This window comes from Trachypithecus francoisi, unplaced genomic scaffold, assembly GCF_009764315.1.
Source record: "Trachypithecus francoisi isolate TF-2019V2 unplaced genomic scaffold, Tfra_2.0 Lachesis_group10, whole genome shotgun sequence".
In the NCBI taxonomy this organism is placed as follows: Eukaryota; Metazoa; Chordata; class Mammalia; order Primates; family Cercopithecidae; genus Trachypithecus; species Trachypithecus francoisi.
In genome coordinates, this window is record NW_022681455.1 from 36,444,827 (window position 1) to 36,472,185 (window position 27,359).

Below are 27,359 nucleotides of genomic sequence, written 5' to 3' on the forward strand. Positions count from 1 at the left end.
TATGTAGTCCTTTAAATCACTCATCTGATGCTTTTCAGAGATTCCCACATTACTTTCCTCAGTCATATTGTGGAATTGAGAATTGGAATGGTTTCTTGTAATTTTACTAATGCTGAGCATTAAAGAAGGCCTTGCTACTTTTAAATCTGTATCCTAATCAAATATTGAGGCCGGGTAAGGGGCCTCACGCCTATAATTCCAATGCTTTGGGAGGCCCAGGTGGGATGATTGCTTGAGCCCACAAGTTATAGACCAGTTTAGGCAACATAGTGAGACTCCCATCTCTACTTAAAATAGAATTTAAAAAATTAGCTGGGCAGGGTTGTGCATACCTGTAATCCCAGCTACTTGGGAGGCTGAGGCAGGAGGATTGCTTGAGCCCAGGAGTTGGAGGCTACAGTGAGCCATGATCTGCCACTGCAAAAATGTCAAGAAGTCTGGAAATAGTGTTAAATGCAAAACTGTGGCAAGAATTGTAGATTTAATATGCTGATCAAAGAAGGGAATTTATGGTACTTGTCTTTAATATTTAAAGGCTTGGAAGTGATGGAAGGATATGTTTTTCCAGGGGATAGGATTAAACTAATGCATGGAAGTCACGGTGGGTGTAATAGACTATTTTTGGATATTTTTAGGTAGACTGGGATGAACTAGTAGAGGTGTTTTGTAGTCTTGGGTGGAAGGTTTGGGATCCCAGATTTTGAGGTTCATGATTGGTAAAATTGTGGCGGGTGGGTGATTGGGAGACCATCATAAGGTTGCTGGCATTTTATTTTGTCATGTAAGGGCATTAAAAAATCTAGCCTTGTATTTCGAGACAGGGTCTTGCTCTGTTGCCCAGGCTGGAATGCAGTGGCATGATCATGACTGACTACAGTCTCAGCTTTCTGGGCTCAAGCCGTCCTCCCATCTCAACCTCCCGAGTAGCTGGGACCACAGGCATGAGCCACCATGCCCAGCTAATTTTTTTAATTTTTATTTTTGTAGAGAAAGGTCTAGGCTGGGTGCGGTGGCTCATGCCTGTAATCCCAGCACTTTGGGAGGCCGAGGTGGGCGGATCACCTGAGGTTGAGAGTTCGAGACCAGCCTGACTAACATGGAGAAACCCCGTCTCTACTAAAAATAAAAAAAAATCAGCTGGGTGTGGGGGTGCATGTCTGTAATCCTAGCTATTCAGGAGGCTAAGGCAGGAGAATTGCTTGAACCCGGGAGGCAGAGGTTGCAGTGAGCCGAGATGGTGCCACTGCACCCCAGCCTGGGCAACAAGAGCAAAACTCCATCTCAAAAACAAAAAGAAAGAAAGGTCTTGCTATGTTGCCCAGGCTGGTCTCAAACTCCTGGGCTCAAGCGATCCTCCTGCCTTGGCCTCCCAAAGCCCTGGGATTACAGGCGTGAGCCACGGTATCTGGACTATTACATTTTTAAAGAAGGCATTTTTGGCCAAGTGAGGTGGTCATGCCTGTAATCCCAACACTTGGGGAGACCAAGGCGGCGGGATGGCTTGATCCCAGGAGCTTGAGACTGGCCTGGGCAACATAGTGACACCCTGCCTCTACAGAATTTAAAAAGGGGAAAAAAAATCAGCCAGGCGTGGTGGCACGTACCTGTGGTTCCAGCTACTTGGGAGGCTGAAGTGGGAGGATTGCTTGAGCCTGGGAGTCCAAGTCTGTTTTTTCTTTTTTTATACTGACCACTATACTAATGAGGGAAAAAAATACATTTTTAATATTAAAAAAGAAGTGAAGATGGCCGGGCGCCATGGCCCACACCTATAATCCCAGCACTTTGGGAGGCTGAGGTGGGTAGATCACTTGATCAAGGTCAGGAGTTCAAGACCTGCCTGGCCAATGTAGTGAAACCCCATCTTTACTAAAAATACAAAAATTAGCCAGGCCTGGTGGCATCTGCTCGTAATCCCAGCTACTCCGGAGGCTGAGGCAGGAGAATCACTTGAACCCGGAGGCAGAGGTTGTAGTGAGCTGAGATCATGCCACTGCACTCCGGCGTGGGCGATGGAGTGAGACTGTCTCAAAAAAAAGAAAAAGAAGATATCATTTAGGTACAAAGGATAGCCCTTCCCAAGGAAGCCTTACACTAACATATACCATAATTAATTTTTCACTTCGTATTTTAACATTTTTAAAATCAGGATGCATCTGAAAATTATATATATATATATTTAATATAATAATGCTTCTTTTTCCTAAAAAGTTATTAGATTGATGATGTCTTAGTGTCAAGTGTCTTAGGACTCAGAAAATGGTGTGTGGGTTACATTATCTACATTGGCCTGATTTTTGACAGGACTGCATGAAAGCTTTTGACAGCAATTGGTGCTGGTCCTTGAACTAGATGACCTTTACACTGTCTTCTGACAGTGATTTGTGGATTGTCTATAAACATGAATTTTCTACATGTTAGCTCTGTTACTACAGTACTGATTTATGGATCTGTCCTCTAAAGCCTTCAGCTCTTTTCTTGCCATATAAATGCTTAGCTCTTTTCTATAAAATAATGTACTGTATTGGCTAATATACTTTCAATTTTTTAATTGCACTGCTTAAAAAATGTTATTACTAATAGTATATCCCTTGGATTTCCTAGAAGTTTGTCTTTAAATTATTCTTTTTTTTTTTTTTTTTTTTGAGGCGGAGTCTCGCTCTGTTGCCCGGGCTGGAGTGCAGTGGCCGGATCTCAGCTCACTGCAAGCTCCGCCTCCCGGGTTTACGCCATTCTCCTGCCTCAGCCTCCCGAGTAGCTGGGACTACAGGCGCCCGCCACCTCGCCCGGCTAGTTTTTGTATTTTTTAGTAGAGACGGGGTTTCACCGTGTTAGCCAGGATGGTCTCGATCTCTTGACCTCGTGATCCACCCGTCTCGGCCTCCCAAAGTGCTGGGATTACAGGCTTGAGCCACCGCGCCCGGCCTAATATTTTTAAATTAGGTAATTAGGCTGATACAGTTATAAAAAATATTTAAGGGTCTTTAGACTGTTAATATACTGAACTTAAGGTCTTAATGTAAATCCAAGTAACTCATATGGTCTTTTATGTGCACAAAAGCTGTCTTTCAACGTAAGTTATATTGACAAAAAAGTTCTGAGGGTAGTAAGTTAGGAGTGTCAAATAGAGGAGACAGGAAAATTTATCCAAGAAATTCTAATCTTGTCACTCTGTCATTGTACTTTTATCTGTCATCTTGTTAGCCTGGCCTGTGATTTGTAGAGAAGAAGGAAGGAAAAGGGAAGTGGAGTCAGAGGAGTACCAGTTTTCCTGTGGAACTGTAATGCCTTCTTCTCTCCTACTTCTCTTGTTACGATTTTTTTCCAAGGTAGAAATGAGGAACAGAAATGGTCCTGTCCACAGATATCCTTTGAATTTTCTGCCTTGCCAAGCTTGTGTAGTTTTTTGCCTTAAATTCTATTTTATAGGCTATTAATATAGCTTCACCAACTCTCTTTTGGGTATTTGCCCCTTTTCCATCCTTCGCCATTTTTCTGTTGTGTTAGTTTCATGTATTTTCATAACCCCTGTGGAGTATTCTGATAACAACTCTTCGTAGTCTGTTACAGATACAGTTTTTCAAGTCTGTTGTCTTTGTTTACAGGATCCTTTGCCATACAAAAGTTTTTAAATGTTTTGTGGTCAGATTTGTCTTTCTCATTTAGCTTTTGGGTTTTGGGTCTTGATTAAAAAGGCTTCCCAACCCCTAGATTGTAATCTCCTTGAACATTCTTGGAAAAGAATATTGTTGTGATTCAACTTTTCGTCCATGAAATGAAAAGATTATACTGGAACAGCAGTTCCCAGACATCGCCAGTCAGTGGGAGATCACTTGAGGAGTGTGTTACAAATTCAGATTCTCCAGACCCAACTAAAGACGTATTGAATAAGAATCTCTGGGGAATGGGGCCCAAGAAGATGTTTTAACAAGTTCCTCTCAGTGATTCTGATTATCAGCTGGATTTGAGAACCACTGGACAATATGATCACTGAGGTCTCTTCTGATTCTAAAATATCACTTCTGTATTATGTAACTCTTAAATAATACATTATCTCAACAACTAGATTATAAGCTCTTTGATGGTGAGCAAGACTGTGTCTTAGGTAATACCCTTTTCTTTGCCATCAGCCCAATAAGATCCTTACTACCTCACTCTGAGACAATTTTAGTAACCTCCTCTTATAGCCCCCTCCAGTCTGTGGTCTTACTTATCTTAAAGCAACATTTTGAACGTGACACCTTCCTGCAGAAGCTTTGGCTACAAGACAAAATCCTACTTTACCTTATAATCTAAGTGCCTCTGTAAACTGGCCCCAACTTTTCGTCTTTAGCTTTACCCAAGGTAGTGTATACAACTATCTAAGCTGTGCTTTATACAGCTCCTTAGATGACGATGTGCATGGTCTTCCCTGGAATTGTATGATATGGTAGTAACCTTGATTTTTCCCACCCTTTTGCATTAATCCTTCACTCTAGCCTGATTGGTTTACTTTCTCTTTCATATACTAATAAAGCCTTGTTTATTCTTATTTACCTGCCAGTTATTTGTCATTCATCTTGCCTGGAATGCCCTTTTTCCCTTTTCTGTATCTAATCTCTGCATATTAATAGCTACACAGTGGAGTATTATGCAGACATAATAAAGAATGAGGAAGATCTGTATGAACTCCCATGGAGTGATCTCTAGGATATACTGTTAAGTAATATAACAAGGTACAAAAAAGCGTATTTTATTTGGTAGAATATGGTATTCTATCTTTTGTATAAGAGAAAAAAGGAGTTAAGAATATATGTATATGTACACATATATTTGCTTATATCTGCAAAGAGAAACATACAAAACATACAAAACATGCAAGATAAACTAACAAAACCAGTGCTGTGGTTTGAATGTATATGTCCCTCCAAAATTGTCATGTTGGAACTTAAACCCCCAAGGTGATACCGTTGAGAGGTGAGACCTTTAGGAGGTGATTGGACCTTATAAAAGGGGATTGAAGGAACCTTGCTAGCCCTTTTCCTTCCATCATGTGAGGATGTCTAGACACCATCATCTTTGAGGAACAGGACCTCACCAGACACCCGATTTGCCAGCATCTTAATCTTGCTTGGATTTCTTAGCCTCCAGAACTGTGAGAAAAGAAATTTCTGCTCTTTATAAATTACCCAGTCTCAGGCACTTTGCTTATAGCAGCACAAATGGACCAAGACAACTGGTTATCTGCAGGGAATAAACAGGAGCAGATTGAGAGGGAAAGGGGGAAGGGCAGAGACTTCTCTGAACATTCCTTTTTTATGGGTCTTCAACTTCTGAACCATGTAAATGTTTTACATATTCAGGAAATATATTTTAAAAATAATGGAAAAATGCAATAACTGAATATAAAGGAAAACAAATGAACCTACCTTACAGAACATACAGAGAAAAAATATACAGTAACTTTTGAATATAGCATGCTGACTGTACATCCTTAGTGGGATATACTTTAAGGACAAAAAGAACTGCCCCCCCGATCAAAACACCTAAACTTACTAGGTTTATTGTTAGTAGTAATTTGACATTATAATTCTGAAACTAGTCTATGAATCAAGAATTTCAGTGTGAGGGAAAAGATACACTAATATAAAATGAGTTAGGAAAAACCAGTATTAAATTTGAATGGAAAATATCAGTATAAACTCAATTGATGAATGAATAAGAGAGACTAGGTCTTGCTCTGTCATCCGGGGTTGGAGTGCAATGGCATGATAATGGGTTACTACAGCCTTGACCTCCCAGGCTCAAGTGATCCTCCTGCCACAGCCTCCTGAGCAGCTGAGACAAGTCTACATCATCACACACCCAGCTAATTTCTTATCTTTTGTAGAGAGACAGTACTTTTCGAATATGGTAGCCTCTTACTGTGAGTTAATAATAGTACTAGAAGGAGGTCTTGCAGACATTTTAGATTTCCCCCATCCCCCTCTGTTTCCCCTCCCCCAACCTTCATCCCATTTTAACCTATTCCCAGAAATTCTGGGTGTCACCAGACAGCATTATGTGTAGCAAAACAGAAAACCTGCTTAATAGAAAACATTAGCAGAGTTCTCATTAGCATGCATAAAGAAAAGCACAATGAAACTAGACCAAGTGGTTTTCACATAAGAACAGACTGGAAGGGCTAGGATTTTTCAGTTTGGAATAAAGGTTTGGCAAAGATATAATTACTTCTTAAGTTTGATTATGGGGTATGGGTTAAGGGCAAATTAGCTTATTTACCAAATTCTGTGGCATCCTACTTCATCTTCACCTTCCACTTCCTACACAGAGTGGAGATATGGTCCTAAGTATAAATAAGGGTACTGCCTTTTAAAAGATCATGCCTTTGCACTATTAACTTATGAAACGGTGGCTCATGCCTGTAATCCCAGCACTTCAGGAAGCCGAGGCGGATGGATCACGAGGTCAGGAGATCGAGACCATCCTGGCCAACATGATGAAGCCCCGTATCTACTAAAAATACAAAAAGTAGCCAGGTGTGGTGGTGCGCACCTGTAATCCCAGCTACTTGGGAGGCTGAGGCAGGAGAATCGCTTGAACCGGGGAGACGGAGGTTGCAGTGAGCTGAGATCGTACCACTGCACTCCAGCCTGGGCAAGAAGGGCGAGATTCCATCTCAAAAACAAAAACAAAAAAACAGTATTTAAAGCATTATGCTTTTGAGATACATCAATATTATTGCCCCCACCCCATTCCAACTATTTTTTTTTTTTTTAATCTGAGTAGTTCAATGGTAGGATATTGAATTTAAGGGAATAGTGATCTAGGTAAATATCTTGTTTTCTTCAGAAATAATTGACTAGGAGAAACTGCAAATAAGAAAACATATAAATTTATTATCTACAGGTTATTGTGGATTCATACTCAAGATGACTGTTCTAGAGAGAAACCAGTGCATTCTTTTTTAGGTGCAAGGAATATGTGGAGATAATTTCACTATCAAAGACTGTATATAAATTTTCCAAGATGGATAGATGATGGTGCTAAAACTGTTTTGCTGTTCCAGGTCAGTAAAATCAAGATTCAACAAACTATGGGCCTTCATGGGAAGCCTGTGAAATAAATAATAAAATATATACTCTTAAAATATATAGCTCTTTAGAGTATGTAAAATGCTTTTACAGAATGTATGGAAGTGAAGCATAAACTGGCTTGCTGGATGTTAAGTTTTCTTTGCTTCACAGCTGTATATTCTGGGTTCCATTATTAATATATTTTTTAACTCTTGCTGCTTTTCCAAAGCAGTCTCTTCAGTTACTGTTAAGCTATAACAGAGGGTGGTGAACCTTTGATTCTTGCACATTGCTGTGACCTTCAGAGTTCTGTTGATCAAAAAATAGTTTTGCAGCAATAGAGAATTATATTGTTGTTGAAGTGTTTTGTTTGTTTGTTTCTTTTTTTTTGAGACGGAGTCTCTGTCACCCAGGCTGGGGTGGTCTCGGCTCACTGTAATCTCCGCCTCCCAGGTTCAAGCGATTCTCCTGCCTCAGCCTCCTGAGTAGCTGTGACTACAGGTGCTCACCACCACACCCAGCTAATTTTTGTATTTTTAGTAGATACAGGGTTTCACCATGTTGGCCAGGATGGTCTCAATCTCCTGACCTCGTGATCCACCTGCCTCGGTCTCCCAAAGTGCTGGGATGACAGGGGTGAGCCACTGTGCCTGGCTGTGTTTTGCTTCTTTTCTTCTTTCTCCTTTTTTTTTTTTTTTTTGAAACAGAGTCTTGCTCTGCTGCTCAGGCTGGAGTGCAGTGGTAAAACCACAGCTCATTACCGCCTCGACCTCCTGCGCTTAATCATCCTCCTGCCTCAGCCTCCCAAGTAGCTGGGACTACAGGCATGCGCCACCACGTCTGGCTAATTTTAAAATTTTTTTTAGAGATGAGGTCTTACTGTATTACCCAGGCTGGTCTTGAACTCTCAGGCTCAAGAGATCCTCCTGCCTTGGCCTCCCAAATTTCTGAGATTACAGATGTGAGCCACTGCGCCTTGCCTTTTTTTCTTTCTTTTTTCCCCCTCTTCAATCTGTTCTGAGGACCAAGATTCATTTGCGGAATGGCTACAGAAGTGAACCAGGGTAGGCAATGAAAATATCATTCAAAGTTGAATGAAGCATCCATGCTGGAAAGGGAATAGAACCTTACTATTATATTTAAACTGCCTGCTCTGGTTTGTTGAAGAACTTGGTGTCAGTTTGCTTCTTAGGTTCCATAGGTCAAGAGATTTTTGTTCCATCCATTCTGGGATTTTAGAGGAAATAGAGTTTATAGGGGACTTTGGGAAATGCTGGGTTAGGTGCTATCTGAAAGTATGTGCCATTAAACATTAATCCTGGGTTGGGCGTGGTCTCTCACACCTGTAATCCCAGCACTTTAGGAGGCTGAGGCAGGTGGATCACCTGAGGTCAGGAGTTTGAGACCAGCCGGGCCAACATGGTGAAGCCTCATGTCTACTAAAAATACAAAAATTAGCAGGGTATGGTGGTGGGTGACTGTAATCCCATCTACTCGGGAGGCTGAGACAGGAGCATGGTGTGAACCTGGGAGGTAGAGGTTGCAGTGAGCCGAGATCACACCATTGCACCCTGGCCTGTGCAACGAGTGAGAGACTCTGTCTCTGAAAAAAATAAAAAAGAAGAAATCCTGAAGGATTTCTTCCTTTTTTTTTTTTCACGCGGAGTTTTGCACTTTCACCCAGGCTGGCTCACTGCAACCTCCACCTCCCAGGTTCACGCCATTCTCCTGCCTCAGCCTCCTGAGTAGCTGGGACTACAGGTGCTCCCCCACCACGCCCGGGTAATTTTTTGTATTTTTGGATTTTTTTTTTTTTTTTGAGATGGAGTCTCACTCTGTCGCCGGGGCTGGACTGCAGTGGCCGGATCTCAGCTCACTGCAAGCTCCGCCTCCTGGGTTCACGCCATTCTCCTGCCTCAGCCTCCTGAGTAGCTGGGACTACAGGCGCCCGCCACCTCGCCCGACTAGTTTTTTGTATTTTTTAGTAGAGACGGGGTTTCACAGTGTTAGCCAGGATGGTCTCGATCTCCTGACCTCGTGATCTGCCCGTCTCGGCCTCCCAAAGTGCTGGGATTACAGGCTTGAGCCACCGCGCCCGGCCACAATTTTTTGTATTTTTAATAGAGATGGGGTTTCACCGTGTTAGCCAGGATGGTCTCGATCTCCTGACCTTGTGATCCGCCCACCTTGGCCTCCCAAAGTGCTGGGATTACAGGTGTGAGCCACTGCGCCCGGCCCTGAAGGATTTCTTGAAAAAACAAATTCTGAAACCAAATCCATTTGGGAAAACTCTGCAAATTGAATCCTCTCTTGGAGTTCCATAGTACACTCTGATCTTACTTATCAAAGCATTTGTTTGTTATAAACAACTTAAATATTCATAGGGAGGAGAGTAAAATTGTATTAATAGAATATTATACAGCCCTTAAAAGCAAATGAACTAGATCGCAATCTTCAATCATAGATGGTTCTCAAGAACATTTAGAAAAACATTACAGAATGAGAATGATGCATATAGTGTATAATTTGTGTGTTTTTAAAAAACTATATGCTTTCCCCAGTATATCTGTATAATAAATATGCATTTTAATAAAGTCTAAAAGGATTCATACCAAGTAATGATAGCTACTTGGAGAAATGACTGGGATTGGGAATGATGATCAAAAGGTCCTTTTTCGCATTATCTATAAGGTTTGAGTTTTCTTGGGAATATATTTGTGTATTACTTACAATAAAAATTAATTAAATGCAAATACCTTTTAAGTGCTGAGAAAGTTACTTTATTTTCCCTCACTGGTGATACCTACCCTGCTAAACTCCAAGTACATCCATTTATTAATTCACCATATACAAATTAAACTGATTTTGGAGCCCTGGTTTTATAAACTAGGACTTTTTTTATTCCATGATAACAAAATGATTTTCTTACATTATGAGATTAAATTAAGTGGTTTATACAGTCTAGTCCATGCAAGTTCTCAAGAGGCAGGCTTAGTCAAGCTTATTGTGTGTCGGTTCAAGAGATCTTTTCGAGTGCAACAAAGAGAAGTTTGAACTTGGTTCTTGAGCAGCTAGAGGAGCTGTAAGTAGATTGGAACATTATGGTTCAAAACCAATTAAGATTAAAGAAGCAGACCATCTTTGGTAATGTTCTTTCCAATTCCATGGACCTCGTTCTTTATCTTACTCTCTAGACTTGATTTTGACATCTGAGCCAAACTTGAAGGCATTGGTGGTTCTGTTTGACTTTACCAGTCGCCAAGCATCAACTTTAAATGGCTGCATTTTTGTAATATAAATACTTTTTTTTAAGAAAGGATAATTGTGAAAAAAGCTGTAGTCACATTGAAGGTTTTCTATCAATACATTCACTTTATTCCTTCAATTTGCTTTATAAGAGCCATTGTCTGAGAAAGATTTCATCAACTGAAAGTATCTCTTCTTTAGCATGATTTATTTTCAGGCATATTCTTCTATCCATCTTATCAAAGTGGTCACTTTTACGTTTCATCTAAGTGAAAACTTGGACCAGGGCATAAACTGATCAATTTTATGCTAAAAATATTTTAATATACATTATGAAGGGATTAAAAATTTAATTTACATTACAGATATTATGTTTATTTTTTATAGATGTTTATTGGCACCTACCACATGCTTGGTATGCCAGGAAATTCAGAGTATTAAAATGCATTACTGCCCTTAGTGAGCTTCCTGTTTCCTAAAATATTGTTATGCATGTAATCCATATGCATACAAATTACTGATGATTTAAGATGATTCTTCCACCAGAATGCCAGTGGAAACTTGTACAGTGTAAACTGTGAAAGTGCTAAGTAGAGTGAACTTCAGGAATATTTTGAGTAGTTTAGCCACCATCGAGGATGGAGGGGTTGCAGGGCATGATTAACCAGCAGAAAGTTATGAAGACCCCTCTGTGGCTGCTGTGGCGTCTCCATCCTGCCTGATCATTGGGGGTCTTGGACATGGCAGTTACATAGTATGTGTTGGTCATGGGGACTTTGCACTGCTTTCGAGAGAGATGAATGACATGATTAGCTTTGTAGTCAGTGTGAGTCTGAGGTGGGGTTTCGGGATTGAGTATAAGGTATACAAAGTGAAAGAAAAGGGAGATAAAAAAGGAGAACTTGAGCACTACAATCAGAATTAGCTTTTTTCTTCAGCTCGGATGATTCTCATACTGGCTTTAAGGTTGTGTTGTTTTTTTAATATCCTGGTGCTTAATTGTTGCAAAAGCATAGGTGTCAATTTAGAAAAACATAGGTTTTCTTTAGTTGAAATTTGAACTCCCTGCTACCCTATGTCTCTGTAATATGAATACCACAAAATTATTGTACCACCATTTAATGTAGAATTGATCATGAATGTGGCCGAAGTCAGTGAATTTGATGTCTGTTCATGGATAAAATTATTCCCTGGTAACAAGTTTATCTGCATTCTTAGTGATTTGATAAAGACCATTTAAATCAGCCCAATTCCTATTAATCTAAAAATCACAAAAATGTGTAAGATGCCTGTTTCTCCTGAGAACAGGAATGCTAGCTGTCAGTTTTCTAGTCTGGCTTTCATATCATGGAAGTCCTTAGAAATCTGTTTTTTGAGTTCTAAATCATGCATATTCCTGTGTTCCAGGATTTCTCTCTGATCAAACGGACAGTTCAGGACTCAGAATCTAAGGATGAATGTTCACCGTGGCAGTGACAGTGACAGGTTATTGCGGCAGGAGGCCAGCTGCTTAGTGGATGATACTTCAGCTGCAGCCCAAGAAAAAGAAGCAAATAGCCTGGCTTCATCTGGTCCTCATAATCTTACTTATCCTCTAGGTCCCAGGAATGAAGGTACAGTGATTAGCTCTTGACTTAATTTGGGGGGCTTTCCAATACCAAAGCATCTACTCTACCCAGAAGGCATGAATGTGTTTAATCTAAATAAATTATGCAATTAATTGCTTAGCTTGCATATCACAATTATATAAAGCTGACCTTCACAGAAAATATCCACTTATTTAATCAGTCTAGCACATCTAATGTGGTGATAATGGTATTAAAACAAACAAACAGCCACAGGTTTGGAGTCAGAAGACATATTCAACTTCTAACTCAGCTGCTTATTAGTTGTAACCATGGATGAGATCCTCAGTCTTTCTGAGCCCTGCTTTTTCTTTTTTCTTTTTTTTTGAGATGGAGTCTCACTCTGTCACCCAGGTTGGCGTGCAGTGGCGTGATCTTGGCTCACTGCAGCTCTGCCTCCCAGGCTCAAGTGATCCTCCCACCTCAGCCTCACGAGTAGCTGGGACCACAGGTGTATATCACCACACCCAGTTAATGTTTTATATTTTTGGTAGAGACAGGGTTTCACCATTTTGCCCAGGCTGGCGAGCCTCACATTCTTAATCTGGAAAACAAAGCTATTAATATTCTATCTAGGCCCGGTGCGGTGGCTCACACCTGTAATCCTAGCACTTTGGGAGGCCAAAGCAAGTGGATCACTTGAGGTCAGGACTTCAAGGCCTGCCTGGCCAACGTGGCAAAACCCCCATCTCTACTAAAAACACAAAAATAGCCAGGCATGGTGGCAGATGCCTGTAATCTCAGCTACTTGGGAGGCTGAGGCACAAGAATCGCTCGATCCTGGGAGGCGGAGGTTGCAGTGAGTCTAGATCACACCACTGCACTCCAGCCTGGGCAAGAGAGCGAGACTCTGTCTCAAAAAAAAAAAAAAAAAAAGAAATTATTCCTACCTCACAAGAATAGTAGATTAACAAGTTAATAGATGCGAAAGCTCCTGATAAACTGAGATTCTTTTTAACTTTTAAGTAAAACAATAGCACCAATAATAGCAACTACCATTTATTGAGCATTCACTGTACTAGGAACTTTACATACATTCTTTAGATCAGGGGTGGCAAACTGGTCAAATCTGTTTTTGTAAATAAAATTTTAATGAAACAGCCATCATGTCCATATTGTCTATGGCTGCCTTCCTGCTACAGTAGTGGCAGAGACTGACCACAAGCCTAAAATACTTACTTTGTGGCCCTTTACGGAAAATTTGCTGACTCTACTCCAGATTAGTCCTTACAACTATTATCCTTGTTTTACAGATGAGGAAACTGAGGCTTAGAAAGCTTAGGTAACTTGCCCAAGTTCACATTGCTAGGAGGTAGTGGGCTGAGATGATTTCTATATGTGTATTAACTGACAGAAAAGCATATCCATTAGGGAGAACTTGTGCAAGGAGTCTCTCTTCCTACGCACCCATTTAAGCAGGATAGAACCTGAGGTTTCTTCCTTGGGTTTAGGAATAAACCCATTTTAATTGCTTAATTGTTGGGGAGAAATCAAGCATTATAAGGAACTGAATTAGTAATTCAGGTATCTCTTTCTTTTTTTTTTTTTTTTTTGAGACAGAGTCTTGCTCTGTCGCCCAGGCTGGAGTGCAATGGCACAATCTTGGCTCACTGCAAGCTCCGCCTCCTGGGTTCACGCCATTCTCCTGCCTCAGCCTCCTGAGTAGCTGGGACTACAAGCTCCCGTCACCACGCCTGGCTAATTTTTTGTATTTTTAGTAGAGACGGGGTTTCACCGTGTTAGCCAGGCTGGTCTCGATCTCCTGACCTCGCGATCCCCCCGCCTTGGCCTCCCAAAGTGCTGGGATTACAGGCGTGAGCCACTGTGCCTGGCCCAGGTATCTATTTCATTTTTGATAAACAGCACCTCAAGTGTGAAAGCCTATCCTGGTGATCAAAGTGTTTCTTGCTACAAGCTTGCCTGTGGGTTACCTGGAAGCATAGCTTTTGGTGTGCAAACATGAGACCACATTGAAAGTGTATGAGAAGCTATGGGATGTGAACTCTAAATAGGTTTTTGGTCTATATTTTTGTTGCCTTTTATCTACAAACAAATGGGAAAAAAAAACTAAGTGTCCTCTGCCCAACAATTTATTTGGTTGTCTTGAGTGTAGGAAATCAGACTAATTTCCCAGAGGTCATGGGCATTAATCATGTTCCTGAATTTGTTTACAAATTTTATAAACATGACGGGTGGGAGTAATTCAGTTGTATTGATAACTTTTCTTTTTTTTTTTTTTTTCAAAAAGGGCTTGAAGAAAAGGTAGAAAAATGTTAACAAATCTTACCAAATGTAGGTGATAGGGTGTATGTATTAAGTTTGTGCTTCCCTATGTTTGGAATTTTTCATTAAAAACCTTTTTTACATTAAAACAAAATAGGGCTGGGTGTGGTGGCTCATACCTATAATCCCAACACTTTGCAGGCCACACACCGGGCCTATTTTTAAGTGCTCTCACAGCCTTAATTTCAGTTTATAATTGAAACAGCCCTGTGAGGTAGATGGAGTGAACATTATTTATCCTCATTTTATAGATGATGGGCCAGGTAGAAAATTAAATAAATTAACTGGCCGGGCACGGTGGCTCATGCCTGCAATCCCAGCACTTTGGGAGGCCGAGGCGGGCGGATTGCGAGGTCAGTAGATTGAGACCATCCTGACTAGGTGAAACCCCGTCTCTACTAAAAAATACAAAAAATTAGCCAGGCGTGGTGGCGGGCGCCTGTAGTCCCAGCTACTCAGGAGGCTGAGGCAGGAGAATGGCGTGAACCTGGGAGGTGGAGCTTGCAGCGAGCTGAGATTGCACGACTGCACTCCAGCCTGGGCGACAGAGTGAGACTCCATCTCAAAAAAAAAAACAAAATTAAATTAATTGCTTAAAGAAAACAGCTTTTTGGTGATACTGAGAAACAGATTTTACGAATGAATCCTAATGCCATTTGCACTGGAACTTCTCTGCTGAGAGTAAGACCTGCCTTTTTGAAAAAATAGTGTAGGTGATGTTAGGGTTCTCCTGTACATAGTGAAAATGCCTTTTACTGTGAATTTCTAGGAAAAGTAATATATTGGAAAATTAAAGACTATCATTATCCCTTCTGGGAAATAAATTTTAAAACAATTTTGAAGAATTTGAAAATGAATAGTTTTGGCACATATTAGTAGTAGGTTCCTTAAATAAAACATAGGACATATAAAAGTATTATTTAGCAATAGAAGTGAAAACAAGTAAAAAGCGAATGCGTCTGAATCAACACCAGGGAAGGTACAGGGAATAGCAGGGGAGACTGATGGGCCCCCACATAAATTCTTCTCTACTGTTTTTCTTAACCATATACATAGTTTACTTTAGAAAATTTAAATAATATTCAAGTGTGGGCATTCTGCCTTCTTCCCCTCCCTCCGCCAGCCCTCACATGTACCTGGAGGAGATCCAATATGAGTCTCTAGTTTGTTTGCTTGCTTTTTACTAGCTGTAGGAAAGAGGTTTTTTGCCTGTCAACACCTAAAATTTGGGGGTTTTTTGGTGTGTTTGCTTGTTGTTTTAAAGAAGATAGGGTTTTTCTCTCAAGGCTTTTGCTCTCAAGTTGTTTTGGTTTCTTTGTATGTTCTTTTAGACCTCTCACTTGACTATGCTTCTCAGCCAGCAAATCTTCAGTTCCCTCACATAATGCCCCTTGCTGAAGACATCAAAGGTTCTTGCTTCCAAAGTGGGAATAAATGGAACCATGAACCTTTTATTGCTCCAGAAAGATTTGGAAACAGTAGTGTGGGCTTTGGCAGTAATTCCCATTCCCAAGCACCAGAGAAAGTGACGCTTCTTGTAGATGGCACACGTTTTGTTGTGAATCCACAGATTTTCACTGCTCATCCGGATACCATGCTGGGAAGGTAACTGATAATTTTCTTCCAAATTCCCTCTGTTCTCTATAAATGGAAATACCTGCTGTTTATCTTGCATTAGATATAACAATAAAAAGCATTGTATAGGCTGGGCGTGGTGGCTCATGCCTGTAATCTGAGCACTTTGGGAGGTCGAGGCAGGCAGATCACCTGAGGTCGGGAGTTTGAGACCAGCCTGGCCAACATGGTGAAACCCCATCTCTACTAAAAATACAAAAATTAGCTGGGTGTGGTGGCAGGTGCCTGTAATCCCAGCTGCTACTTGGGAGGCTGAGGCAGGAGAATTGCCTGAACCCGGAAGGTGGAGGTTGCAGTGAGCTGAGACGTCCAGCCTGGGCGACAGCAAGACTCCGTCTCAAAAAAAAAAAAAAAAAAAAAAAAAAAAGGCATTGTATTTTTATTTTTCTGCCCTCATACATTTGTGAAGGGAAGGCAAGCTGGCAAAAGCCTAATACGTGTTGGTATTTCAGGGTGGGGAGAGTACTTCATTTACAAAGCCAGTATAGTAAAATGAGCCCCACAGAAGAAAATAAAATCTATTTGGAAACTATGAAAAAATAACCTGCTATATCTCATTCTCTGCTCCTCTACAAATTCACTCTAAGTAATGTTTTCAGAGTTTCATAGGTCAAAGATGCTGGGGTAAGGTGAGACCTAAATCTTGCTCCCTTTTTTAAAAAAAATAAATAAAAAACAGTATTAGGCAAATGTTCTACATGGCACAAGAACAAAGCCATTTTACTGAAAACCATTTCCCTGCCATCTATTGCAAGTTTTCTGCTTGGCAACAGATGCTATGCTGTCATTTTCTAATGCTTCCATTACTATTCAAGTTTTTTGAAATGTAATCCTTAAGTGGAGTCTTTAAACCTAGTTGCTTTGTTGTTTGTTTCATGATTGCCCTCTTTATTCTTCATAGTCCATTCTCTGTGCTGCTTCATTCAGATTTATCCTCTTCTTAACCATCTCTGGCCCTCAGATTTTTAAGGTTAGAGTTTAGGAAATGGAAATAGCCTACTAAGAAGGAAAACTGTCCAGGAAGGAGTCTCAGAGCCTGGGCTAGGAGTTAAGAGATTGTCTTTTTGGCCAACCATAGACCTTAACCCAAGGAAGAGCAGATTGGGATAAGAGTAAAAATAGTAATAATAATAATGATATTATACATGTAGATTTGGCTTTTGATCATTTTCATCTACTTAGAAGTAGATTTTGTTTAGAGATCTAACCTCAGGACTTTGAATTAATTTAAACTGAGTTAGAAATTCGAATCGATCACACTATTTGAATTCTAGGCTAAATAGAATCCAGCTATTCAAATATATGTGTATTTGAACATATAAATTCACAGTGAACTACTTTTTTTTTTTTTTTTTTTTTTTTGAGATGGAGTCTCGCTCTGTCACCGAGGCTGGAGGGCAGTGGTACAATCTTGGCTCACTGCAACCTCCGCCTCCTGGGTTCAAGCAATTCTCCTGCCTCAGCCTCCCAAGTAGCTGGGATTACAGGTATGTGCCACCACACCCGGCTAATTTTTGTATTTTCAGTAGAGACAGGGTTTCACCATGTTGGTCAGGCTGGTCTTGAACTGACCTCGTGATCCGCCCACCTCAGCCTCCCAGAATGCTGGGATTACAGACATGAGCCACTGTGCCTGGCCACAGTGAACCACTTTTTAATTAGAACCAAACCTGTGTACATATTTCTTAAACATCTGAATTAAGATAAAAGTAGAACATTAATACATTTTCCAGATTGGCCCTGTATTTTTTTTTATCAGGCTTGAATTCCTGTTCTCAGTGTGGGTATTACCAGCATTCCTACCCCCTGAAAAAAGTGTTTCTCAGTGCAGGCTGGCTGTTTTAGGTATGTTGCCTCTGAAAGTAGTGATCAAGAGAAGAAAGGCAAATGTTTTCTGGGTAATAGATTCTTGGGTAAAACTGGTTTTCTGAATCTTGGAATGGGTTGTTCCATGAAGAAGAGAGTCTGGTTCTTTATCTGTATGGTTCACTCAGCTGAATTGGCAAGGTTGTAAATTCTGTAAGTGATTTAGATTTGTTCTGTTCTGTGGCTACCTGTCCTGTGATTATATACAGTACTTCTGAGCCTAGCCAGTGAGCTTACAGATGTGGGCCACTAGTCAAAAGGGGAGAAGCTGAGAGAAAGAGAATGGATTAATGCAGATCCATGCCATTACTAAATACCCTGAGCTAAAGTCCTACTGATGATAAATAGGGAGGATTATATTTACAATATGTTCACTATTTTTATTCAAAGCTCTCTGAGCTAGACTTCATTCAACCAGAGCATTCCAGAAAAACATCTGCATTCTTTGGAGGCTACTTTTATCAAGATGGATTTCTTATGTGTGGTACAGTTACTTGGGAAGCATGTAAAATTGAATCATTTTCTTTTTTTTTGTTTGTTTTTGAGACAGAGTCTTGCTCTGTCACCCAGGCTGGAGTGCAGTGGCACAATCTCGGCTCACTGCAAGCTCTGTCTCCCGGGTTCACGCCATTCTCCTGCCTCAGCCTCCTGCACAGCTGGGACTACAGGCGCCCACCACCTTGCCTGGCTAATTTTTTGTATTTTTTTTTAGTAGAGATGGGGTTTCACCATGCTAGCCAGGATGGTCTCCATCTCCTGACCTCGTGATCCACGTGCCTCGGCTCCCAAAGTGCTGGGATTACAGGCGTGAGCCACCGCGCCTGGCCGAAATGGAATCATTTTCAGACCTTTGAAAAGCAGCCAGTTCAGGCTGGAGGACAACAGTTGTGAACAGCTGAAGAGCAACACTTCCCAGCAGTTTAAGGAAGGAAATGGCAGTAAGCCCCCATTTGATTGGGAAGTCAAATCTTAGGCTGGTTGAAGATAGCAGCTGCCTGCCCTATCCTTTGTGTTATCTAACCATTCCACAGCTCATACACAGAAGTGCAGCAGGAGTGGAAGTCATGGGGTCATTTAGACTGCAGGGGATCTGACAGAGGGAGGAAGGATGGGGAGAGGCGAATAAGAAAAGCTTTCCTCCCTATTCCCTCATGACTTCTGAGTTCATGCTAACAGCAAGCCTGTCTCTCTGAAATGCAGTAAACTGCTGATAAGCCTAATGCCTACCCTCTTCTACTTGATCTGAAAATCCCATCATTAGTTATTCTTTGTATTGAGTAAGGCCATTTTCCCCCCAGAGCTCCACTATTAAGACATACCAGGAAAGCATTAACATAGCTGCATCTAACAGAAGATGAGATGTTGAAAAGTTCAGAAATATTGATGAATGGCATTATTAGATAGGTCAATGTTGACAGACGAGGAGACAGGAATAAAAAGGAGCTTAGATGCTGTCTTCCTGAGCTGTCAGTATAGAAAAGCAGGTTCTTGGGCAGTGGGGAGGGCATGAAAGGCCACCATCTCCACACAGATATTTTCCAAGGGCCACCTCTGCAGTTGCTGTTTACTGCATTTACTGCCAAAGAAACTCACTACAGATGAACTTTGTGGACTTGATCCTTCATTCTTCTTTGCACACAAATGCTTAAAGCAGTTGCCTTCTTTTCCTGTCTGAAGGGAGTTTCCTAAGACTTGAGTTGTCTTGTAGGCATTGGGTCCCAGTGCTATGTTTTTAATTTATACCATGAGAGAGTGGGATGGAGTCTTCCAGAATGAGGTGGAGAAGGGAGAAGTCTCATCTGTGAAGAATCATGCTGGAGAAGGTAACATTATTGCCTGGATATCTTTCAGGATGTTTGGACCAGGAAGAGAGTACAACTTCACTCGGCCCAATGAGAAGGGAGAGTATGAGATTGCTGAAGGCATCAGTGCAACTGTATTTCGCACAGTGCTGGTGTGTGGTAGCCTTTTTTGTTCCATTCTCTTCCCCAGGGGCATGTGTGATCAATAGCCTTGAGAGTTCCACCAACTATGTTATTGACTTTAGGGTCTCTGGTTTCCAGTTGTTTCCTTTCTCCCTTTGTTTTCTGTTCCTGTAACTTTTAAGTCTTTGCTTGTTTGTGTGTGAGCTCTATCAGTTACCAAGTTCTGATTAAACAAGTCAAGATAGCCAGGAGCTGTTTTGCCATCTAATGAATCATCCAATCTGGTGATAATTCCGGTAGCTCATTGCTTTAACAGAACCAGGAATGCATAAGGGATGAAGAAGTAATTTTTCTTCTTGTTCTTTGCCTACATTTTTTCTTCCTAATCTATTTACAGGATTATTACAAAACCGGTATCATCAATTGTCCTGATGGCATCTCTATCCCAGATCTTAGAGATACATGTGATTATCTCTGCATTAATTTTGATTTCAACACTATCCGATGTCAAGATCTGAGTAAGTACAGGAGCAGCCGCCAGCTGCACTTAAGCAGCTGAACTTTGTGTTTTCTTGTAGTCACTGATTTTTTTTTTTGTTTTTGAGACAGTCTCGCTCTGTCACCAAGGCTGGAGTGCAGTGGCGTGATCTCGGCTCACCGCAACCTCCACCTCCCAGGTTCAAGGGAATCTCCCTGCCTCAGCCTCCCGAGTAGCTGGGATTTACACACGCCTGCCACCACGCCTTTCTAATTTTTGTATTTTTAGTAGAGTCAGGGTTTTGCCATTTTGGCCGGGCTGGTTTTGAACTCCTGACCTCAGGTGAGCCACCCGCCTTGGCCTCCCAAAGTGCTGGGATTACAGGCATGAGCCACTAAGCCCAGTTGACATTTTCTATTATTAAACAGAAGGAGTTTCACATGTAGGTTGAAAATCTTCTGCAGAGGCAGAGATGTGATACTAACTAACCCTTTTCCTCTTTTGGTTCAAAGCACTGTGAGGAACTGGAGCAGACAAAGGAAAACAGATAGTAGTTTCTAAATGGAGCTTGACCAGTGAGAGACCAAGCTGACAGCTTCCCTCTTGGGACTTTGGTGTCTCAACTCTAACAAACAAGGATACTGATTGTCCAACATGAGGAACAGTTCACTAATAAAGTCAAATAGCACAAACTGGCCAGGTTCTCCTGATCATTATATTGCCTTTTTTTTTTTAAATTTGAGATGGGGTCTTGCTGCTATGTTGCTCAGGCTGGTCTCAAACTCCTGGCCTCAAGCAGTCCTCCCACCTCAGCCTCCTGAGTAGCTGGGACTACAGGTACATGCCACCACACCTGGCTATTATTATTATTTTGTTTTGGAGACAGAGTCTCGCTCTGTCACCCAGGCTGGAGTACAGTGGCACAATCTCAGCTCGCTGCAGCCTCCACCTGCTGGATTCAAGCAGTTCTTCTGTCAGAGCAGCTGGGATTACAGGCGCATGCCACCATGCCCGGCTAATTTTTGTATTTTTAGTAGAGATAGGGTTTACACCATGTTGGCCAGCCTGGTCTCGAACTCCTGACCTCAAATGATCTGCCACCTCGGCCTCCCAAAGTGCTGAGGTTACAGGCGTGAGCCACTGCGCCCTGCCTATAATTATTAACTTAGTGTTTGCTAAGTGCTTTATAGATATGGACTTGCTTAAATCTTTTTTTTTTTTTTTTTTGAGATGGAGTCTCGCTCTGTCGCCCAGGCTGGAGTGCAGTGGCCGGATCTCAGCTCACTGCAAGCTCCGCCTCCCGGGTTTACGCCATTCTCCTGCCTCAGCCTCTGGAGTAGCTGGGACTATAGGTGCCCGCCACCTCGCCCGGCTAGTTTTTTGTATTTTTTTAGTAGAGACGGGGTTTCACCGTGTTAGCCAGGATGGTCTCGATCTCCTGAACTCGTGATCCGCCCGTCTCGGCCTCCCAAAGTGCTGGGATTACAGGCTTGAGCCACCGAGCCCGGCCATAAATCTTTAACAATCCTGAAAGATGGGTGATAACCTCATTTAAGAAATCAGCTTGTTGGCCGGGCGCGGTGGCTCAAGCCTGTAATCCCAGCACTTTGGGAGGCCGAGACGGGCGGATCACGAGGTCAGGAGATCGAGACCATCCTGGCTAATACGGTGAAACCCCGTCTCTACTAAAAATACAAAAAAAAAAACTAGCCGGGCGAGGTGGCGGGCGCCTGTAGTCCCAGCTACTTGGGAGGCTGAGGCAGGAGAATGGCGGAAACCCAGGAGGCGGAGCTTGCAGTGAGCTGAGATCTGGCCACTGCACTCCAGTCCGGGCGACAGAGCGAGACTCCGCCTCAAAAAAAAAAAAAAAAAAAAAAAAAAGAAATCAGCTTGTTTAGAGCTCTAGGCATTAAGACTAGGATTAGAACTCAGATTGTCTGACTGCAAATTCCATGCTCTCTTATTATCTGGGCTTCCTGAAATTATTTAAATAACTATTCTTTGAATTTCATGATATATTTCCCTGCATGTTACATGAAGTACATGTGATTTCTCTACTGAGTGTATTACACATTTAGAGTAAGTCCTTTGGTGTCACCAAAATTCAGATTATTCCTCTATTATGGTACTCTAACTCCATGAAATCAGGATCCAAACCATCTTCAGAAGAGGTACTACAAATGATGATTTCATCTCTTACAGAATTAACATTTATGGTCTGACCTTGTATGTCCAACAAAACCCCAACTGATCAGAATGCTCAAAGATTATTAAACATGAGTAAATTGAAGAGTGGTAGAATAGGAGACATACCTTAACAAAGCTTAATTATCACCTTGGAGCAGGAAACAATCTCTTTGCCTTTAAATGTGCCACTTCTCTGAACCTCATCAATGATAACAGCCATTCCCTCATAGTCTTTTTCTCTCCAGTAATATGTGCATTTAGGCAGAAAGCATGTTCACCTACATTTTCTCTCTGCAGGTGCTTTACTCCATGAACTGTCCAATGACGGTGCTCATAAGCAGTTTGATCACTACCTCGAAGAGCTGATCTTGCCTATTATGGTGGGCTGTGCCAAGAAAGGAGAGCGAGAGTGCCACATTGTTGTGCTGACGGATGAGGATTCTGTGGACTGGGATGAAGACCACCCTCCACCAATGGGGGAGGAATATTCCCAAAGTAGGAGCTTCTGGCATGGTGTAGATGTTTTCAGCAAGAAACTCGCTACCTGGAGTAGCAGCTTGATCCTAGAACCAATGTGAATATCAATGTTGAGCCTGTGATGAGCACACTCACCTGGATGACAGATCCCTAGTGATGCAGGTCTAGCCTTTATGCTGGGGAACACAGGGAATGTTGTTACACCATTCACTCTTTCTCTGGTGTCTCGTATTGTGTAAGATACTGAGGCAGCACATTAAATGATGGTGTCATTCTTCTCAATTCATTTTTAAATCCTTTTGAATTGGTAATCAGAATTCAAAAAACATAACAGGATATACACTAAAAAGTCTTATTCTCACTCCTGTCCCATCTATCCAGTTTTGCTTCTCAATTTCTTTTACGGGCTTCCAAGTATATTCAATCTACATAGATAACCAATTACTTGTTTTCTCCTCCTTTTTCATGTACCATATTATACAACTGTTCTGTGCCATATGTTAACAAAAATCTTTGATATTATGGGGTGGGAGCAGTGGCTCACGCCTGTAATCCCAGCACTTTGGGAGGCCGAGGTGGGAGAATCACGAGGTCAGGAGTTCGAGACCAGTCTGGCCAACATAATGAAAGCCCGTCTCTACTAAAAATACAAAAAATTAGCCAGGCATGGTGGTGCGTGCCTGTAGTCCCAGCTACTCAGGAGGCTGAGGCAGGAGAATCAGGTGAACCTGGGAGGCAGAGGTTGCAGTGAGCCGAGATCGCGCCATTGCACTCCAGCCCAGGTGACAGCGTGAGACTCTGTCTCAAAAAAAAAAAAAATCTTCGACATTCTTTTTCTGTGGCTCTATAGTATTCCCTTGCACAAATGTGCCATAATTGATTTAACCAGCCATTACTGGACATTTAAACTATTGGCCAGGCGCAGTGGCTCATGCCTGTAATCCCAGCACTTTGGGAGGCTGAGGTGGGCGGATTGCTTGAGGTCAGGAGTTCACAACCACCCTTGCCAATATAGTGAAACCCCGTTTCTATTAAAAATACAAAAATTAGCTGGGCGTGGTGGCTCATGCCAGTAATCCCAGCTACTCAGGAGGCTGAGAGGCAGGAGAATCACTTGAACCCAGGAGGTGGATGTTGGATGTTGCAGTGAGCCGAGATCATGCTACTGCACTATAGCCTGGGTGACAGAGCGAGACTCCATCTCAAAAAAAAAAAAAAAAAAAATTGTACCTTTATAATTTTGATAGATGTTGCCAAATTATGCTCCATAAAATTGTACCAATTTACACTCACAAAACAATACATGACAGGTTTGTTTCCTACCCCCTCACAAAAACAGTGGCTTTTTTTTTTTTTTTTTTTTTTGAGACAGAGTCTTGCCTCCTAGGTTCAAGTGATTCTCATGCCTCAGCCTCCCAAGTAGCTGGGACTACAGGTGTGTGCCACCACGCCTGGCTAATTTTTGTATTAGTAGTAGAAACAGGGTTTCACCATGTTGGCCAGGCTGGTCTCAAATTCCTGACGTCAAGTGATCCACCCATCTCAGCCTCCCAAGTGCTAGGATAGTAGGCGTGAGCCACCATGCCTGGCCAACAGTGGCTTTTGAAAAAATTTTTTTACAGATAGAATCTTGCTCTTTCACCCAGGCTGGAGTACAGTGGTGCAACCATGGCTCACCGCAGCCTCAAACTCCTAGTCTCAAGTGATTCTCCCACCTCAGCCTCCAAGTAGCCTGGGCTGCAGGTGTGTGCCACCATGATTGGCTAATTTTGTGTGTGTGTGTGTAGAAATAGGGTCTATGTTGCCTTGCCTAGGCTAGTCTCAAACTCCTGGCCTCAAGCCATCTTCCCACATCTGCCACCCAAAGTGTTGGGATTACAGGTGTGAGCCACTGTGCCTGGCCCCAAAAGTGTTTTTAAGACTTTTATCTTTGCTACTTTCTTAATAGGTAAAAAACCGCAGAATCTCATGATTGGCATGAGTTTTGATTACATTTCTTATTTCATGAGTGAGGCTGAATTTTTTTTTTTTTTTGAGATGGTATCTCCCTTCTCTTGGCCGGGCTGGAGTGCAATGGCATGATCTCGGCTCACTGCAACTTCCCGCCTCCCAGGTTCAGGTGCTTCTCCAGCCTCAGCCTCCCAAGTAGCTGGGATTACAGGCACCCACCGTGACGCCTAATTTTTGTAATTTTAGTAGAGACAGGGTTTTACCGAGTTAGCCAGGCTGGTCTCCAACTCCTGACTTCAACTGATCTGCCTGCCTCAGCCTCCCAAAGTGCTGGGATTACAGGTGTGAGCCACCACACCCAGCCAAAACCTTTTCAGTTTTCAAGAGCCATTGTCATTTCCTTTTTTGTCAATGGTGTTTGTGCCTTTTGCCCATTATAAAATCAGATTGTTAGTTTTTTACTTAGTGATTTGTGAAAGTTCTATTTGTGGCAGCTCTTTCTAATTAAGGAAATTATCCTTTTATGAGTTGCAAATATTTTCTCATTCAGTTGTCTTTTTAGCTTTGGTAAATGGTAGTTTAGGCTATGCAGAGATGTTATATTTCTATAATCATCAGCTTTTATGACTTCTAGGTTTAACGTTGTACCCAGAAAGTCCCCACCCTGAGACTATAAAAATTTCTCTTATGGTTTATGTATTATTTAACATTTAATCTTTGATCCATCTGGATTATTTGGGATTAGTGGTCAAGTATATCTTCATTAGTTTGATTCTGTTAGCTTCTCTCTTTCCTCTTAGGTCTTTACTCCATGGCTAACCCCTGTTTTTTCTTTTACAGTTCTTTATAGCTCCAAGCTCTACAGATTCTTCAAATATATTGAGAATAGGGATGTTGCAAAAACAGTGTTAAAGGAACGGGGCCTGAAAAACATTCGCATTGGAATTGAAGGTAAAAAAAAAAAAAAAATCCCAGTCAATATTTAGGTTGGGTCTATGGCCACAGCTTATGTCCTCAAAATTTAGCCTCCAGAGGGCCTAGAAAATAGGCATACATGAAAACCACATTCTTACTCAAGTTTGAAGGGTTCCTGTTTTTGTTTTTGTCATTTTTCTTTTCATTTTATCTCCAGTTGAAAATGGTTCAGAGCAGCCACAGAAACAAGTTGGAGTTTACTACTTCAGGATAAAGAGCAGTGAGGGCAAAGGACAGTGGTAGGGAGATACAGCAGGGTTTGGGGGCTCACCAGGTGAGAGCGTCGTTCTGCCACCAGTCTTGGTGAAGATGTTTCTGGCATCTGGAAGGGTCCTTCTGGAAAAATAACTTGGGGACTCACAATTTAAGATTATTCCAGCTGGGCGCAGTTTCTCATGCCTATAATCCCAGCACTTTGGGAGGCCAAGGCAGGCGGATCACTTGAGGTCAGGAGTTTGAGACCAGCCTGACCAACATGGAGAAACCCCATCTCTACTAAAAATATAAAACTTGTATTTTTGTATGGTGGCACATGCCTGTAATCCCAGCTACTCAGGAGGCTGAGGCAGGAGAATCACTTGAACCCGAGAGACAAAGGTTGCAGGGAGCTGAGATTGTGCCATTGCACTCCAGCCTAGGCAACGAGAGTTAAACTTCGTCTAAAAAAAAAAAAAAAGATTATTCCGTACTTTTGAGGAATGTCTGAATATATTAACAGAACTACTTTGAATGATCTTGAGCAGTGGCTCCCAACCTGTGGTCCCCATGGAAGGCTCTCAAGAGACTGATTCCTGGAGAGTGCTAAAGTCATCTGGTCTCCCTTATGTGGATCTTTTTTTTTTTTTTTTTTTTTTTGAGATGGAGTCTCACTCTGTTGCCCAGCTGGAGTGCAGTGGCACCATCTCGGGTCACTGCAAGCTCTGCCTCCTTGATGCACGCAATTCTTCTGCCTCAGCCTCCTGAGTAGCTGGGACCATAGGCACTCGCCACCACGCCTGGCTAATTTTTTTGTATTTTTAGTAGAGATGGGGTTTTACCATGTTAGCCAGGATGGTCTCGATCTTCTGATCTCGTGATCCGCCTGCCTCGGCCTCCCAAAGTGCTGGGATTACAGGTATGAACCACCATGCCTGACCTCCTACGTGGACCTTTGTTTGACTCTTGTGCTTTGCTACTCTTGTTGCCTCATTTCTGCCCACAGAACCCGTCAGAGCTTCATTGTGTCTGACTTAAGTTGAATTTAAAGTTGGAAGACTTTTTTTTTTTTAAGAGACAGGGTCTCACTCACTCTTCTGCTCACACTGGAGTACAGTTGACACAATCATGGCCCACTGCATTCTTGCCTTCCTGGGCTCAACTGGTCAGCCTCCCGTGTAGCAGAGACCACAGGCACGCACCACTGTGCTCCATTATTATTATTTTTAATCTTTTTTCTAAGAGATGAGATCTCCCTCTGGCCCAGACTGGTTCTGAACTCCTGGACTCAAGTGATCCTCCCGCCTTGGCCTCCCAAAGTGCTAGAATTACAGGTGTGAGCCACAGTGCCCAGCCTTGGAAGACATTTTTGAGATTATTAAATCTCCTCCTACTTGGTCCTTCCCTTGTCTGTTAGGTGCATTTCCCAGAACAACCCATCAAACTGTTTTACCATTAGAAC

At 42.0% G+C, this 27,359-nt stretch overlaps 1 protein-coding gene across 5 annotated transcripts in view; it reads left to right on the plus strand.

Moving 5' to 3' along the window:
• Positions 1-27,359, plus strand: part of KCTD20 (potassium channel tetramerization domain containing 20) — a 54,708-nt gene that overhangs the window by 24,533 nt on the left and 2,816 nt on the right. For 2 of the 5 annotated variants that reach the window (XM_033216976.1, XM_033216975.1), the window contains exons 2-7: positions 11,709-11,914; positions 15,541-15,814; positions 19,562-19,664; positions 20,033-20,153; positions 22,598-22,795; positions 25,568-25,678. In XM_033216976.1, coding sequence (XP_033072867.1) covers positions 11,755-11,914; positions 15,541-15,814; positions 19,562-19,664; positions 20,033-20,153; positions 22,598-22,795; positions 25,568-25,678 — 967 coding nt within the window. In that variant the 5' untranslated portion in view covers positions 11,709-11,754. Of the gene's footprint in view, positions 1-6,950; positions 7,049-11,708; positions 11,915-15,540; positions 15,815-18,465; positions 18,649-19,561; positions 19,665-20,032; positions 20,154-22,597; positions 22,796-25,567; positions 25,679-27,359 lie in introns of those variants that run through there. The other 3 variants (XM_033216978.1, XM_033216979.1, XM_033216980.1) reach the window with 3 other exon arrangements.